The 19,456-nt window shown below is 39.2% G+C and overlaps 1 protein-coding gene across 1 annotated transcript; it reads left to right on the top strand.

The window, feature by feature from the left end:
- Positions 1-8,663: 8,663 nt before the first annotated feature.
- LOC311237728 (lysozyme C II-like) lies at positions 8,664-12,445 on the top strand. The gene is made up of 4 exons (XM_084325700.1): positions 8,664-8,833; positions 9,546-9,707; positions 10,726-10,804; positions 12,030-12,445. Exons 1-4 carry the CDS (start codon positions 8,701-8,703, stop codon positions 12,094-12,096), a joined length of 441 nt encoding a protein of 146 aa, XP_084181826.1. The 5' UTR covers positions 8,664-8,700; the 3' UTR covers positions 12,097-12,445.
- Positions 12,446-19,456: the final 7,011 nt, after the last annotated feature.

The raw sequence follows: 19,456 nt of genomic DNA on the forward strand, positions 1-19,456 counted from the left end.
TATTCAGTACGCGTGCACGTACGCGAGATAGTGCAGTAGCGATGCCAAGCATCGCCCCTAACTAACAGAACTTGGTTATAGTCATAACCTAACGTTAACCTTTCACTATACCACACTACAGAAGGTTAACCTTTCACTACCACACTACAGACGGTTAACCTTTCACTACCACACTACAGAAGGTTAACCTTTCACTACCACACTACAGAATGTTTTACCTTCCACTACCACACTACAGAAGGTTAACCCTTTCACTACCACACTACAGAAGGTTAACCTTTCACTACCACACTACAGACGGCTAACCTAGGGTGACCATATTTTGATTTCCAAAAAAGAGGACATGCTGGCCCCAGCCTCGAGATACATAATGATACTCAAAGTTTACTAAAATATTCCTTATTGTTATACTATATTTAAAGTAGGCCTCCTCTGTATGGATAGAAAATGATTATTTATATTATTTTATATAACACAATAATATCTCTCTATAACCAAAGACACACCAAACCAAAGTTAATCAACATGCTTTATTATGCCTAAAATTATCTCTCTGACAAATCTCAATGGCACAAGAATAACTTCAAAAATCAACCTGTAACAAAATAATAGCTCTTTCAAGTCTTACTGGACAACAATAAATAAAACAGTTTCGTTTATTTAAAACAAGTAAATAATAAAACAGTAACCTCACAAAGATACTAATCTAATTATTTTAAAAGTGCACTATGCAGTTTTGGATTTGTACATTTGCACAACTTCCCATTAGTGAACATGACATATTTATTATATGTTTATTACATAAATCAAACTAAAAACATTTTGAGGCACCATGAACCAAATATAAGGCTATACGAAACATTTTGGCAGTGTCAGAGTCTGGAAATGTCTTTTTCCCCAATCCACGCATCTGTAGCTGTTGTGATCAATGGTCTGATATACTCGTCTGACGTAAGGCATCTTTGCTTGCCAATATGAGACACCTGTGCCCTTTCCCATAATATGATCCAGCTCGGACAGGGTAGTCAAGGTCAAGTCGGAATGTGTAGAGTCACGTAACAGGAAAGTGCACAGGTGTCCGACCCTGGACTGACCAGCCACCTTTCAGGAGATAAGGGCCCCTTTAACCCTTTCACTGCCACACTACAGAAGGTTAACCCTTTACTATCACACTACCGACGGTTAACCTGCTGTTGTTTGGCAGTGAAAGGGTTAACCTTCTGTGTATTGTCACAGTGAAAGGGTCAACCGTTTGATAGTGCGGCAGTGAAAGGGTTACCCTTGGCCTCTGTAGCTATAGCTATAGCAGAAGATGTGTGGCGACAATGCAACAGGTGATGTAGACAGTGATCCACCAGGTCTGAGAGTGAGAACGTCCACAGCTTCACACACGTCGTCCATGTGTGGCCTAGGGCTGAGCTCAAACGTTCTAACGTTCGGACCTTCGTTCGTTACGTTGGCATTCGAATTCTAAATCAACATACAAAAAGAAATAATTTTTTTTTTTTTTTTATTATTGCAAAACAAAATTATTAAAAGTCAGTACTCAACACACAATGCATAATGAAACTAACAATTAAGGTGGCTAAAATGACATGCAAGTACAGAAACAGAAAACAAAAAAAAAGTATATAATAATATTTTACCGTATACAGTGTATATCCAACGAAATTACCAATTATACCAATGTCTTATACAGGATATACTCCTAATACCTATTATCTAAAACCCTACACACATATGCTCCAGCTCGAACCCCCCCCTCCCGGACCCCTCCTTGGATAGTACCTCCATTATCCCTCACTCCTAACCAGACACTACCATTATAAGCTAGCTTTTATTCTCTCCACCACTTCTAACCACATTGACATTTTGGATTCGTTGAGACCCAGAATTCTTGCTGTAGATATTTCTTGATAAATCACATCGAGATATGTAAGAAACCAAACCTTCCGGCAAATTTTTTCCGGTTGAAATCAGCGTGATGCGATCAGTTTTTTAGCTACTGTGATACCCGATAAAACCAATCTCTTTAGCTGTGGATTTACTGCAAACTCAAAAACACCATTCAATAGTAATAGAGAGGGGTGTACTGGTATATTCCAAGATACGAGTTTTGATAATTGATGGGTCACATCTTTCCAGAATGCCTTAACTGGTGGGCAGTCCCAATACATGTGCATAAATGTCCCTTCGTCTCCATTTGTACATTGGGAGCATTTTGAGTCTTGTTTAAGACCCATTCTGTTCAGTCTTATAGGAGTCAAGTATGTCCTGTGAATATAGTTAAGATTGATTTGTTGATGGTCCGGGTTCCTTGATGTAAGACGGACATTTGCCCATGCTCCTTGCCAATCAAAGTCACTTTCCAGGTCTGGTATATCCCTCCTTCAGACAGAGTCTAGTTGGAGGGTTTCATACGAGGACGTTAGTAATTGATAATAAAAACCTGATACAAAACCTCTCGATGTCTCTCTTTCATAGAAGAATTTGTGGTATCTGTGGTGTTCAACTGGTATGTCTAATGGAACACCGTGAGACTTCAAACATAGCTGTAACTGTATGTAAAAAAGCCATGTGGACTCGGTGAGATTAAAATTTGTGCATATTTCTCCATAACTACAAAAACCCTGGTTGTTAAAAACATCCCCTAATGAGTGTATGCCTTGCTCTTCCCATATAGGGAATCTTATAGGACGTTTTTCAATTAAAAGTGCATTGTTATTGAATAAGGGAGTGTGATTGTGCCATTTTTGTGGGTTAGGATATTTTTTTTGTGTTTCACGCCTTATCCGGATCGCATGGGTAATTATGGGGCCAAATTTCCGCTCACAGTGCTTGATTGGTAGTTTAGTGTGTGCTATGTCCTTCAGTCTATGTGGGGCTACTATGTTTTCTTCCAATTTTCTCCAGGATACTAATGCTTGGGGATCAAACCATATTGTCAATGGTCTTAATGTGTACGCCTTAAAATATTGGAAAAAATCTGGAACTGCCATGCCACCGTCTGCTTTATTTCTCTGTGCGGTGGATCTTTTTATATGTGGTGGTTTGTTATTCCAAATAAATTTGTATGTGGAGGAGTGTAATCTTTTCCAGTAACCCTCTGGAGGGGGTAACGGTAGCATTGAACTGATGAAGTTGATTCTAGGTAGTACATCCATCTTAACTATTGATACCCTTGCCTGTACTGAGTTTTTAAGTTTTGCCCACCTGTCCAGGTCGTCTTTGATTTTGTTCTGTATTTTTGTGTAATTGTGCTTCACCGTTTGTCTTATGGTGGGAAATATTTCCACACCCAAGCATCTAAAATGTTTTACCATAGGTATCTCACCTGGGAGGGTTGTATCTTTTTTTGCATGGGTGTTAAGTGGAAGGAAAGCTGACTTCGGCCAATTTATTTTAAATCCCGATAAATCACCAAAGTTCTCAATCAACTTGAGTAGATGAGGCAATGTGGTGTTGGGGCTTTGCATCAACAATATTACGTCGTCCGCATATAAACTAATTTTATGTTGTGTGCCCTTGATTACGATTGGTTCTATGGATTGGGATTGTCTTATATATTGTGCTAAAGGCTCTAATGATAGATCGAATAGTCCGGGACTAAGAGGGCAACCCTGTCTGGCTGAGCGTGATACCGGAAAGATTTTGGAGATGAATGTACCTGTTGTAATCATGGCCGATGGGTCTTTGTATAATACTTTAATCATATCAATGAATCCTTTTCCTAACCCCATCCTTTCTAATACTGCCCATAGATACAACCATTCCAGCCTGTCAAAGGCTTTCATAGCATCCAGGGACAGCATCGCCTTAGGTATGGTGTCGTCCTTGTCTGCATCTAGTACGTGCAGTATTCGTCTTATGTTATCAGTGATCAGGCGACCTCTTATGAAGCCAGTTTGGTCCGGATGAACTAAAGACGTCATATGCTTTTGTAATCTGATGGCTAATACCTTAGAGTACAGTTTGACATCGGTTCCGAGGAGGCTTAAGGGTCTGTAACTACCGCACTCGGTGGGGTCTTTGTCTTTTTTGAGAAGGACTGAAATGAGTGCAATATTGTCGTTTTTATGGAAGCTCCCCTCCTTGACTGAGTATAAGATCATATTTAGTAATAAGGGTCCAATTATGTCCCAACAAGAAAGGTACATTTCTGATGGGATACTGTCTCTTCCAGGAGCCTTACCATTTTGCATTTCGGATATATCCTTCTTGAGTTCCTCTAGTGTGATCGGTGTTTCTAACTGTTTAGCGTCATCCTCTGAAAGTTTAGGGAGAATAATTTGATTAAGATATGTGTCCATTTTGTTTTGATCGAAGGTCGTTTCTGATTTATATAAGTCGGAGTAGAATTCTTTGAATGTATCGTTTATTATTTTGGGGTCTGTTTCAAGTACTTGTTGTGCTCTAATGGTAGTTATATCTGCAAATTTTGCATTCATTCTTAATCGCATGGCTAATAGGTGACTAGGTTTAGAACCTTGGGAGTACTGCTGTTGTCTTGTGCTGCGTATTGGCATTTCCGATTGTTGTTTGTATATGGCATTGATCTCTGTTTTTAGTACGTTAACTTGATTTTCTAGTCTAGTTGAGTTGTTGTATTTTAAAGAATTAAATAACGTTGAGTAAAGCGTTTCCAGTTCAGACAGTTTTGTGCATTGATTCTTGCGCATTATGGAGGAAAATCTATCAGTGAAATCCTTGATCATACCCTTTACCGACATCCATATTATTCTGGGGTCTTGCACCGAGTTTGCATTCTCCCGTAGGAATACTATGAGAGCTTCTTTGAGTTGTGTAATGAATTCCTTGTTATTAAGCAGCATCGAATTAAAATGCCATCTTGGGGCCCCGGAAGATAGTATACCAAATGTTGCTTTTAGGAGTAAATAACAGTGATCTGATAGTGCATTGGGTATCATTTCCACTTCATATTTATCAAATAGTCTCGGGGATGCAAAGACATAATCAATTCTGGATAATGTGTTATGTCTCGCCGATCGACAAGAGTACTTTCGGGTCGTGGGATTAAGTGAACGCCATAAATCATTTACACCTGTAATCTTTGACCAATCCTTTAATGCTTTAGATGAATTTTTTTGTTCGCTGGAAAAGGCGAGGTAAGATTTGTCCATCCTTGGATTCCAAATGGCATTAAAATCCGCACCTATTATAAATGAGTAATCGGGATGGTTTAACATTTCATCGGTTAGTGTAGTGAAGAAACCATCTTCGTACAAATTTGGGGCATATACCGCTGCCAACGCTATTTTCCTGTTATTGTGTACAATCCTAGCTATAGTTATACGCCCATCCGCATCCGACCATACCCCCTTTAATTCAATATTTAACTTACGTCTGACGACTATGGCTACACCTCGAGTTCTCGTACCAAAAGAAGAGTGACTAATATTATGATATGTGTTATCCGCTAACGTATCTATGTCTTCCTCTAAAATGTGCGTTTCGCTTAGTAGAGCCACGTCCACATGTTCTTTTTTCATCAGTGTGAGCACGCTTTTGCGTTTGTGTTGTTTGTTTATCCCACCAGTGTTCCATATCATTATATTCAAACTAGCCATAATCTATACATGTTTTTGTGTAGTTTTTGGTAATGCTTCTGGAGTGCGAAGCTACAATAGATGTACATCCAATTATTGAGGTCCCGTTGAGAGCCGAGCTTAAAAACATATATATATACAAATAAAAATCCCCTTTTTTCCCCTCACCCAGAGAGTCGTACAGGCCTGTGTTCCAAAAACACATCCTCCGCGTATGACTCCCTCCCTTAGGCCACCGGATTGCCCAAACTGAGTTTTGTAATCCTAATCTTTCTATGCTAATTGCCATAGGATCTAACATTTTCATTCTAATTCAATAGAATGTCGCTGTTGGTCTTGCGCCTTCCCTTACTGTAATGAAATATTATGAAAAATGAAAAAAAAGAATAATACACTTTCATCGATATATTCATTTGAACCTTCTACTAACTTATGTAGGAAACATCAGAAAAAAGGAAAAGATTGTAGAGAAACATTAACACCTTAATATGAAGAACAATGGGAAAGAACAATGTGAGATAAAAGAGAAAAAAAAGAAAAAAAATGAGTGAGAGATAGAATAAAACTCAACATGGAGAAGCCAATAGAACATAATTGAGTAAATAGATAAAAGAGAAAAACAGAGACTTTTAGAGCTACAATGTGCCAATCTCTACATCAGTGGAGTGATTATTTAAATTATTAGAATAACCTTGTTGTGCTCATACGTTTAGGTGTGGTTGATTTCTTTTTTTAAAGTCTTATTAAGGCCTGATTAAACTTCAGTCAATTGATCATATGCTTATGCTTATACACACCGGATGTTAATGTTAGAGTTGCAGGCCTTCGTTGTAATGGTGCATTATATTCTAGAAGGTTGTAGAATACACTAGTATATACTAACAGACTGCTGTTATGTTCCAGAATGATCTTCCTACCCAGGGTTCATGACTACTAGTATTTTCGGGATATTTTTAAGTGGCCCAGAGCAGTCGAGCGATGAGCCCAGAATATTCCAGATTGTTCTTAGTGTCAATGATATATTCTTGTCTCCACGGAGACCAGAGGTCTGAAAATATAATGCATTACGAATCATATTATACACATTATGCCTTGGTGTAGCCGGCATGCATATCATCTGCTACTTTTGTTGAGCCCGGATAAAGTCATTCTAATACTGATATACACAGAGAAAGAGAGAGATGAGAAGGCTTATCTGTTTTTAGACAGTGTTTCGCTCTGCCTTGGGGGTTCTGCTCCATGTAGATTCCAGTATTCCTCGGCTTCTTTAGGCGTGTGTAATCCTACCCTACGGCCGTCACTGCCCACGATCGATAATAGCGCCGGGTATACTAGCCTTGGTCTGAGGCCAGACTTGAACAATTTCTGCATCACCTCCTTGTAGGGGAAACGCTGAGCGATGGCCTCTTTGCAAAGATCCTCGTAGATAAATATTAGGTTTTCACCATGTTTCAGCTTTCCCCTTTGGTTGCGAGCAATTTTGATGATGTCATCTCTTATTGCCGTCTTGCGCAGAGTAACAATGATGACTCTTGGACCGTTGCTTCTTTGATCCCGAGTACCGATTCTGTAAGCTTGGTCCACTATCGGCTCTGTGTTTAGAAAGTTGTTACCCAAAATCTCTGATAGCACTGTTGGAAACTTGTCGTCTGCGCAATTGACTGATTCATCAAGTCCTACAATGCGGATGTTATTTCGCTTGTAGTAGCGTTGGGTTTCGAGTAGCCTCTCCATCGCTTCATCTTTAACTTCTTGTATTTTCCTCCGGCATGCCTCTTCCACCCTTTTTATCTCCTTTGTTACCTCTGTCAAACCAACGTTGATGATGTTCTCGTTCTCTTTGACTGCCCGTGTAATTTCTGTCACCGTATTCTCCACTGTCGTGATTCGCATGGACTGTGAAACGACCGCTCTCATAACCTCTCCGAGTTTAGCATCGATGTGTTCGAATTTAGTATCGATGTGTGCAACGTGTAATTTGAAAGCGACCATCTGTTCTTTCATCAGGATAGTCAGTGAGTTGAAGTCGGGTTGTGTAATTGCACTGCTTGTGTCAGTTGATGTTATGGGTGCAGTGAGGGATCCGATAGATTTGTTTGCTATTATCTTCTCAAAATCACCTGCTTTATCTCTCACGGTACTTTTTCCTGTCGTTCCTGTTATGTTGTCATCTATTGTCTCCCTCTCTGGGCCAGTAGTCGTTGGTCCCGGTGTATTCTCCTCTATATTCCCTACGTCGGGGCTTGTCACCGACGGATCTGCCGCAGCGTCGCCTGTTATTTTTCTTGAGCGTGTTTCAATCGGCGCCGTTGGAATTGCTGTTTCTTGTTTCTTTCCACTCTTTTTCTTATCCTTATCCATGTTGTCTTTTGATATAGTTAGTAGAAGGTCTTATCAATACATACGATGTGGTTTAATCTCTTTTGGTATTGTAACGTTAACGGGAGCGGAGCTATAACCAAATGCGTGCGCTACATATTGCAGCTAAACCGGAAGTTTCATACAATTATTTTTTAAAAATAAAAATAAATAATTTCTTTATATATAATATATAAATTATATATAATATATATATTATATATAATATATATATAATATATATATATATATATATATATATATATATATATATATATATATATATATATATATATATATATATATATATATATATATATATATATATATATATATATTTTTTTATATTTTGTCTATTCATTCTGTTTAAACCAATGGGTTTTTTCTTCACAGTTGCAGATAAAGATTAGGCTACACTAATATTATAGTATTAAAACCGATGAGTTATTTAAAGAAAGTTGATTTTTATGCAGCACTACTAGGCCATATTGCGATTTCAATAACATTTATTAGATATATTTTTCAGCCCTAGTATCTAGTATATACACATTACACCCCTTACTGGCTGTGTACTTTGGAATGCAGTCAGAACACAACCAAAACAGAAAGCAGAGTTATATGGTTTTATCTTTCATCTGAAAAAAAGACTGCTCTAACGTGTGCATGAGGAAGGGTGTGTAAACAGAAGCAGCCACTTCCTCCCGCCCTCTACAGTATATTAGGATCACTGAGGGGCATCAGAGGGACACTTCTTCTCAGCACGCAGCAGGACAGAATGAAGGTCCTGGTGGTGTTCCTGCTCGTGGCTCTGGACGTGGCCAGCTCCAAGGTGTACTCACGCTGCGAGTGGGCCAGGATACTCAAGAACAATGGGATGGACGGTTATACAGGATACAGCCTCCCCAACTGTAGGTCAATGGCAACAGCCGTGAGATGGTGGTGGGTGTGTGAAGTCTGTATGTGTATGTGTATGTGTATGTGTATGTGTATGTGTATGTGTGTGTGTATGTGTATTATATATACACTATTGCACTATTTTACTCTGTCTATTCTATTTTACTAACTATTTTATTGCACTGCACTATTGCATTATCTTTACTCTGTCTATTCTATTTTACTAACTATTTTATTGCACTGCACTATTGCACTATTTTACTCTGTCTATTCTATTTTACTAACTATTTTATTGCACTGTACTACTATTGCATTATCTTTACTCTGTCTATTCTATTTTACTAACTATTTTATTGCACTGCACTATTGCATTATTTTACTCTGTCTATTCAATTTTTTTTTTACTAACTATTTTATTGCACTGCACTATTGCACTATTTTACTCTGTCTATTCTATTTTTACTAACTATTTTATTGCACTGCACTATTGCACTATTTTACTCTTATCTATTCTATTTTATGTGCATCAAACTATAAACAAAGAGGCCTATTAAGATGATAGATCCTACTATGGAAAAATATGTGTGTTAATGCTCTATGGCTTATCTTGACTTTATCTATTTTGCTGCTGTCTATTTTATGCTCATTTTATGCTCATGCTGTGTTGTTTATTCTGTGACCTAAAATAAAGATAAGATAAGATGATCCTGTGACCTTTGACCTCAGGGGTTTGCCTCAGTAAATGGGAGTCGGACTACAACACCCAGGCCACCAACCTCAACACCGACGGCTCCACAGACTACGGCATCTTCCAGCTCAACAGCCGCTACTGGTGTGAGGACTACAAGACCCCTGGTGGCAAGAACGTGTGTGGCATCCTGTGTAGCGGTCAGTGACATGGAAGGGGGGGGGGGGTTGATTTGATCTTTATTTATCTCAAACATTTTCAACCATAAACACACACATTTGTAATAACAAAAAAATAACAAAAAATTTATTAATTAATACAATTAAATATATCTTCCTATGCAATAGTCAACATAGCTCAAGACAAATGGTTTTGTTCGAGAAGGGACAGAAAGAAGCTAAACGTATCTGGTCCTGCCCCTTCCTTACAATATCATATTAATTAATTAATGTAATACATTATCTATCAATATCAAAAAATAATATACCTATCCACTACAGCAAAAGATAAATACCGTAGGTTGTTTTAAATTCAATTTCCCTCTTAGATTATAAAAGGGATTATAAGTGTTTGTGTTGACTGTGTGAAATAAACAATGACGTTGACAGTCAAAGTCTTGGTGTTTGGGGGCCATTATGGACCATGTAATACAGTTGTAGTGTGTAAGTCCAGTGGCTAATCAGAAGGTTCCCGGTTCGATTCCCACTCCTCCGGGGCAGCGTGTCGAAGTGTCCTTGAGCAAGACACTTAACCCCTAACTGCTCTCGATGAGCAGGTCGGCACCTTGCATGGTCACCTCCACCGTGAATGTGTGAGTGAACTTGTGAAACAGGAGGAGCAAATTGTAAAGCGTTTTGGGTAAAACACTATATAAATGCACCATTTACCATTTAAGTATTTCTTTGGTGATCAAATCTTTTTATGCTGGCTTGTTGTACACAATTCATAAGTTGCTCTGGATAAAAGTGTCCGCTAATTGACTAAATGTAAATGTCAATGGACTCGTGGCTTTTACTCTCTTGACTTCTGATACAGTAGATACCTTATTGTAGTACAGAGATGAATATACATGTACAGATATTTGACTTTGGACCAGGCCACACCCCACACACACAAAACAGTTGATTTTGTTGTTGTTGGTTGTTTGTTTGTTTGTTTGTTTGTTTCTGAGTTCCAGACAGGGTTTTGAAACCAAGTTTTCCTCTCTTCCTCTGACAGAGCTGTTGACCAATAACGTTGGCGTAGCTATCGCTTGTGCCAAGCGCGTCGCCAGGGAGCCGAATGGCATCAAAGCCTGGTCAGTGCATTGTTTATACATTCTTCACAAATATGAAAATATGAAATATATCACAGGCTGTAATTCATTCACACATATCAAAACAATGGGTTAGAATGTTGTGATTGACATTTTCTTTTATATGTAATGTCTTGTATTCTATAATAGGACTGGGCAATATATCAATATTTCATCTATCTGTGTCAGCATTTTGTGTTTGCGACATCGAGAAGCGTGACATTTTGTTACGATAAAATGCAAATATGAAGTCAGATTTCTAACAAAATGAATTCTGAAATAATAGAGAATGCGATTTCAAAGGAGTTTCAGTTTGGTATATCATACTTCCAATTGCCACACAGTCCGATATGATAATCGTCCTTTTTATTATTCATTCATTTCCATTCAATATCTTGATATATATATATATATATATTTAAAAAATATATAATATATATATATATAATAGAATATATACAAATATATTAAATATATTTTTATATATACAAATATATATAAAACAAATTAAGAAAAAAAGTCATTCTGAATATTGAGACATATGTTTCTATAGACCACCGCAACACTTCTGGGATTATGAAATCATGGGGGAGAGAGCGGGGGGAGAAAATGAATGAATGTGGATGAGCGCCTTGACATTAAGTGGTTGTAGCTACGGTAAGTGCCGTGTTCAGGAGACTCAGCCGTATAAAAGTCTATTGGATCATGTCTCCAGCACCCCCACAGCAGTAGCTACAACCACTTAATATCAAGGCTCTCATCCACATTCATTAATTTTCTCCCCCCGCTCTCTCCTCCATGAGCTCAATGTAATGCAGAAGTGCAGTGCTCTATGTCGTTCTATAGGGAGGTGTAGTCTGACGTCACTTTGGACCGCCCGCGAGGTCCACCCGTATAGGGATTTATCATTGGGAAAATGGATTATCGGCTATTGTAACAATTCTGCCCCATGCACATTGAAAAGCTTTAAATGTTTGCACAAAATGAGTTCCCTTCTATCACTAACATTATTGTTTAAGCATTTTTGGTTGAAATAAAATTCGTCAATTTTCTTTTTACGATTAATTCAAGTTCATGCTTTATTTGTTTTAAACGAGACAATTTAGAAATGGGCAATGGGGGAAATACGTTGCAATTTTGCAAGGTGGACCGGCCGGAAACAGCAATGACGTAACCACTAGCCCACCTCCCTATAACAAGCTTTATGTCCGTGGTACGTCTCCTGTAGGGTGGCGTGGAGGAGTCGCTGTCAGAACCAGGACCTGAGCTCCTATGTGGCAGGATGTGGCCTGTAGGGTGGAGAGAGAGACCAGGACCTGAGCTCCTATGTGGCAGGATGTGGCCTGTAGGGTGGAGAGAGAGACCAGGACCTGAGCTCCTACGTGGCAGGATGTGGCCTGTAGGGTGGAGAGAGAGACCAGGACCTGAGCTCCTACGTGGCAGGATGTGGCCTGTAGGGTGGAGAGAGAGACCAGGACCAACACACCAAACACTCTCAGGTGGTTGGAACAACAACGTCTGAGACACGAAGACACTGAGATTGTATCTTGAGCTCCTGATTCTTTCTTCCGGCTCAAGTCTTATCTTATCACTATGTAAACTCAGCACAATCTGAAATGAAACTAAAATAAACACTTGAATGTATTCAAACTTTTCTCTCCCTTCCTGTGCCTCCTAGTACTTATTTGTTATTTCAATAGCGTGTATGAAAGATCTATACTCAATGTTCCGTCAGTAAACGGAACACATTCCTCTTGCAGGAGACTGCTGTCTGTTTTTGAAGGGTAATTGTTGTATACTGTTACAACATACTGTTACTGTAACTTTTTGAATTATTTTGTGGATAAGGTCAGTGGTGTTAGAGCAGGCATCTGCCCCTCATCCCTTTCTGACAGCCTTCCTACCACTGTCTCTCCTCCTCTCACGCTGCTAGACTCGTTCTCTCCAGTCACCTTAGAGCAGGTTTCTATAGTGCTGCACAAAACGAAACCCTCTTTTAATCCCCTTGATGCTGTTCCCTCATCCCTGATTTTAGAGGTCCTTGACTCAATTGGTCCCACAATTCTGTCAATAATTAACCGCTCTCTGGCATCAGGTTCTGTCCCTAGCCTTTTTAAACATGCCATAGTTCAACCTCTTTTAAAAAAGGCTAACCTAGACCCCTCTCTTCCTGAGAATTATAGACCAATCTCCAAACTACCTCTGCTGTCCAAGGTGCTGGAGAAAATTGTGGCTGAGCAGCTTCTCATGGTTCTAGAAACCCATAATCTGCATGACCCATTCCAATCAGGCTTTTCGGAAATTTCATTCCACCGAAACAGCCCTTCTTAAGGTTACTAATGACATTGTAATGGCTGCAGATGATGGTAAACACTCACTATTAGTTTTATTGGACCTCAGCGCAGCCTTTGACACGGTTGATCATGTGGTTATGGTGCGTAGGCTCAATGATGTGTTTGGGATCTCTGGGTCAGCACTGAGATGGTTCTCATCTTACCTAGCTGATAGAAGCTTTTCTGTGTCAGTGGGTCAGTTCATGTCGGACTCTACCCCACTGTCCTGGGGGGTTCCGCAGGGTTCTGTGCTAGGGCCAATGCTGTTCTCCCTATATATGTTTCCCCTAAGCCAGATTATTAAACGTTTTAATGGAATATTTTATCAATTTTATGCGGATGACATCCAATTGTATTGTTCTTTTAAGCCCAGTGAGTGTAATCGTTTTTGCATTATTAATGAATGCATCGATGCCATCAAGAGCTGGATGGCTGATAATTTCCTTCAGCTTAATGCAAGTAAGACAGAAGCCCTCATTATTGCTCCCGACCACATCATCCCCATTATAAAAAATTCTATTGGACCCTTAGGTCAGTGTGTCAAACCTCATGTGAGGAACTTAGGTGTAATTTTTGATGACTCTCTGTCTTTTAACAGCCATGTCAACCAGCTCACACGGTCATGTTTTTATCAGCTCAGAAACATTGCCAAATTAAGATTTGTTGTTTCTAGAGCTGAAATGGAAATGATCATCCATGCTTTTATTTCATCACGCCTGGACTATTGCAATTCAATTTTTACCTGTCTGGATAAATCTGTGCTAAACCGCTTGCAAATCATTCAAAATGCAGCGGCAAGGCTTTTAACTGGGACAAGTAGGCATGCCCACATCACCCCCATTTTATCCACTCTACATTGGCTCCCCATTAATTATCGTGTCCATTTTAAAATTCTTGTTTTAACTTTTAAAGCCCTCCAAGGTAGATCCCCTGTGTACATTTTTAATTTACTGCGCCCCTACTCCCCCAGTTGTGCACTTAGGTCCTCCCACCAAAATCTCCTGGTTGTCCCACGGACCCGGTTAATAACAAAAGGTGACCGGTCCTTCCAATTTATGGCCCCTACCCTTTGGAACACCCTCCCCCTTTCTATGCGTTCACTTGACTCCCTATCCACTTTTAAGGAACAGTTGAAAACGTTTTTATTCAGACAGGCTTTTAAATAATTCCTGGTTGTATACGTTGTTTATTTATTTATAATTATTGTTTTGTTTTTAGTTGCACTCATATTTAGTTATTTAATTGTAACTATGCCTATGCTTACGATGTGTCAGAATTGTTTTATGTGTAGTGCGTTCATCTCTATGTTGCTATGTTTTACTTCTGTGAAGCACTTTGTGATTTTATCTGAGAAAGGTGCTATACAAATAAAGTTTACTTACTTTACTTACTTACAACATATACTGTTACAACCAGGGCCTCCGCTAGGTCGAAAAATACCTTGCGGAAAAAAATCTAATCTACGAATTCCAATCTGGCTTCAGAACATCCCACTCCACTGACACATGCCTTCTCTATTTAAACGACCACATCAAACAAGAGGTGGACGCGGGCAAATACTGCGGCATGGTCATGCTGGACCTACAAAAGGCCTTCGACACTGTCAATCACTCCATTCTGATTGACAAGCTAAAAGCAATTGGTTTTGATAGTCTATCAGTGAGCTGGATGCAATCCCTGGAGGGGAGAGAACAGATGGTGGAGGTAAACGGTACCCTATCCCCCCCCCTCACAGTGAGCTGTGGTGTTCCACAAGGAAGCATACTAGGTCCGCTACTGTTCCTAATTTATGCAAATGACATGTCGTCAGCTTGTGACTGCAACTTGTTCCTGTTTGAGGACGACTCAGCCCTGCTGGTCTCTGACAAGAACAAGTTACAGGTTGAAAAAACCCTCAGCTCAGAACTAGGCAAAATCTGCATATGGCTCGCTGATAACAAACTGTCATTACACATGGGCAAAACAGAGTCCATTCTCTTCAAATAACAAACTCAGCAAGACCGACGGCTTCTCAGTTACAGTGGGTGACAATATTGTCACAAGGAAAGATGAAATTACCTACATGGGTTCCATCCTAGAGGCAAATCTTTCCTGTGACAAAATGGCATTCAATGTAATAAAAAAAGTCAACCAACGAACTCGATTCTTGTACCGGATCTCCTCACTGGTAAACAAGAATACCCTGAAGACTCTGGCAGGAGCACTCATTCAAGGGTACTACGACTATGCTTGCACCTCATGGTACCAAAGCACCTCAAAGGCGCTAAAAACAAAATTACAAACATCTCAAAACAAATTGGTCAGACTACTGCTTGACCTGACTCCTAGAACCCACCTCACCCCTGCCCACTTTGACAACCTAGGATGGCTTAGAGTAGACAACAGAGTACAGCAACTTGCAATGGGCCTGGTCTACAAGATACACTACACGACCAAGGTACCCATGTACATGTCAAAATACTTCCCAAAGGTCAGTGAATACCACAATCACAACACCAGAGGGAGCTCCACAAATCATGTTAAACCCAGATTCGGCTCAAAAAAAGGGATTAAACACGTTTAGCAATTATGCCACATCAATGTGGAACGCCCTACCCAAAGCTGTAAAGGAATGTGAATCACTACCCACTTTCAAAAACACTCTCAATAAACACCTACGGGAGACTGCAATTTGAAACTGGCCCCTGTAAATGTCCTAACAAAACCCCCTCCAATGTACAGTAAATGACCAAGTATGGTCTTGTCAATATTCCAATGTACAGTTTTGCTTGTACAGTAGTACAGTGTCCCCCACCCACCCCTCCTACCCAACCCCCCCCCACCCAACCACCTCCAATGTACAGTCCCCCCCACCCCCCCCCACCTACCCAACCTCCTCCAATGTACAGTTTCTACGTCAAATGTATATACTCTTTTTTCTGGACTCTTTTCGTATCACAAACAGTACTGTATTTGCAAATCTGGTATGTCATAAATGTATAGATGTAGCAGTACTGTCTATCTGTATGTCATGTATGTCATATATGTTACGATGAATTGAAAATGGGGGACCCTGATGTAAACAAGACGAAAGTCTTTCTCTGGTCTGCATCCCCTTAACAATTGTATGTATTGAGCTGTACTGTACTGTACCCATTCTGCAATCTGTTAATAAAGTTTTCAATCAATCAATCAAGGGGTGTGCGAGCAGTGCGGTCGCACTGGGCCTCGCAAGAAAGGGGGCCTCGTGAGAAGAAACAAATATTATTATTATTATTATTATTATTATTATTTCTTTTTATTAAAATAAAAATAAATATAATGTTAACAATCACTTTCCATCACAGACCGAAAATCTAGTTTTGCTTACAGGTGTCTAATGTGACTTACATCCATGCTTATATATTTCACATTAGACTCCTCACTATGCCTGCGACAGGCAGTGTGATGCGTCCGTCATCTATCTGAAGCGGCGCGCATATAAAAAGCTGCCATTAAGCACTGGCACGTGGACTGGTGGTCACTCACAGGTGTGTAGAGTAAGGTGGATGACTGAGTCAGAGTGGTGCTTTTTTTAACACAATGTCGACGAGAGAACGCGATAAAGGGTGGAAATTTACAACGAAAGAAGGCAAAGAAAAGTGTTCAATAACTCGATGAGAGGTTCGTTGGATAAATTTATCACAAAAAACAGCGACCCGACCGAAGCAGCCACAGCCACAGCAGGGCCTCGCGGGGGGAAGAAGCTAGCAAGCGAAGCCCCATGGAATACTTAGTTATTGCGACGCTGAATTCAGTATGCAGTAAAGGAATATAGCATCAGCCAATGGACATATCGATCTACCAGATGGCGATCAATAACTGGGACATCCTTTTTGGAATCAATGTTATACCGGACGGGCACCGCCAGGACGGACGTTTCCATATGGAACGCATAGAGAAGTGCCCGCGTGGCGTGGTTGATTCAACGTCAAGGTGAGACCGAGGCGGAGGGACATACACACATCAGGAGGACGCGGACAGTCAACTCAAGGAAAGTGCAATGTGTGCAATGCTAATGTTTTCTGAGTGGAATCGCCGTATTCTACAGTGCTAGGAATCGCTATAGTGGGAGCTAACTGGCTAAGTGGCTCTGCTGCTAGCCACCCGAGTGCTAACACACTGCTAGCGGCGCTAGCCAACCAAGTGCGTCTGCATATATCTCTCATGATGAATTGAAGCTAACAAGGTATCAGGTGAGACTAGTCATTTAATAAGCTAACGTTATGATACAGAAGGCTAACGTTTCTCTCAGACTTGGGTGTGTTCCACAGCTGCAATTTTTTACATTACGTTGACTATATACCCAGCCTCTGGCAGCGCTATTATTTAAGAATATGTTGACCGTATACCCAGCCTTGGGCAGCGCTATTATTTAAGAATACGTTGACTGTATGCAAAAAAAAATGTAAATAAAAAAGATTTATTAATTAATATTATATTTTTTTTACCTTTAAAAAAGGGCCTCACGTTTAAATCTCGCAAGGGGCCTCGCATTTCTCCCAGACGGCACTGGTTACAACATATACTGTTATAGGGCTGTCAGTTTATCACGTTAATTAGATTAATTAATTACACCGCAAATTATCGCGTTATGAAAATTAACTCAACATTTAATTTAAATATTTTTTAATGTCATTCATTCCATAAGAACGTAGAATACACATTTACAGATTTTTTTTTTAATATGGTCTATTTGCATGTTCTTGGTATCTGATTCTAGGGACATCTATGGATCTCAGGGAATGTATTCCCAGTATCAGAAATACTGTGTCTGTTACTAGGCTTGAGTAAATTGTAATGAACCAAATGAGAATATCAATATTTTTTTTTTTTTATCTTTGACTGTGAATAACACCATGCTAAAATTGACCAGACCTGAAAAATCTAAGCAAATGAATAAATGGAAGATGATTAAACAGAAGGCAGTACTGAATTCTGCCATCCGGACACATGCCATTTGAAATATGATTATAGAATATAGAATATCAGGCCTAAAATGGTTATGCGATTAAAATGCGATTAATTAGATAAATTAATTATAAATCCTGTAATTAATTAGATACACATTTTTTATCGCCTGACAGCACTAGTTACAACATATACTGTTACAACATATACTGTTACAACATACTGTTACCATGTATAATGTTACCGTGTATAATGTCACCGTGTATAATGTTACCATGTATAATGTTACCATGTATAATGTTACCATGTATAATGTTACCATGTATGTTACCATGTATACTGTTACTATAATGTTACCATGTATAATGTTACCATGTATGTTAATGTTACCATGTATAATGTTACCATGTATGTTAATGTTACCATGTATAATGTTACCATGTATGTTAATGTTACCATGTATAATGTTACCATGTATAATGTTACCATGTATAACGTTACAACATATACTGTTACCATGTATAATGTTACCATGTATAATGTTACAACATACAGCTGTTACCATGTATAATGTTACCACCATATAGTATAGAACTAGAAGGGATTGATGTATTCAAGCAGAAGACCCACATTAAGATTCGGTGTCACGTTTATTATGTTTATTATTTGGCTGACATCATCAGGCAGTTTGCATTACAGTAAGAAAAGGTAACATCAGTAGCAGTGCATGTATCAAAAAGCATTATAAGACATAGAGAGCAGACCTTCTAGCAACGTCTCATACAGTATAAGACATAGAGAGCAGACCTTCTAGCAACATCTCATACAGTATAAGACATATAGAGCAGACCTTCTAGCAACATCTCATACAGTATAAGACATATAGAGCAGACCTTCTAGCAACATCTCATACAGTATAAGACATAGAGCAGACCTTCTAGCAACATCTCATGTAAGACATACAGTAGTATAGAGCAGACCTTCTAGCAACATCTCCATGTCATAATAAAAGACATAGAGAGCAGACCTTCTAGCAACGTCTGTGTCATAATAAAACATTGACTGGGAGACGTTGATAAAATAGTACAAAAGATTACGATGGCATTCCATGTGCTAACGTGATACATGTGTAAAGCATGTGTAAAACATGTGCTATCTTAACCTTTTTAATCCACCATATAGTACGTAAAAGTTCTTAGAAATATAATGACCAATGTTGATATAAATAAGAATATAACACAAGTGGTTATTAGTAGAAACTTTAAAGTAATGATGTTATTGATCTAGTTATTGATTAATATATTCAATGTTTTTGTTATCTCTGGGTTTGTTTGGACTGGTCCCCTCCAGAGAGCCGTGGACATTAACTGTTACCAGGCTGAGCATCTAGATC

Source organism: Notolepis coatsorum, assembly GCF_963971535.1.
Source record: "Notolepis coatsorum genome assembly, chromosome: 12".
Taxonomy (NCBI): Eukaryota; Metazoa; Chordata; class Actinopteri; order Aulopiformes; family Paralepididae; genus Notolepis; species Notolepis coatsorum.

Coding starts and splice junctions, on each gene's coding strand:
- LOC311237728 (XM_084325700.1), top strand. CDS start 8,701: ATGAAGGTCCTGGTGGTGTTCCTGCTCGTGGCTCTGGACGTGGCCAGC. Junction 8,834..9,545: donor AGGATACAGCCTCCCCAACT/GTAGGTCAATGG, acceptor CTTTGACCTCAG/GGGTTTGCCTCAGTAAATGG. Junction 10,805..12,029: donor CCGAATGGCATCAAAGCCTG/GTCAGTGCATTG, acceptor CGTCTCCTGTAG/GGTGGCGTGGAGGAGTCGCT.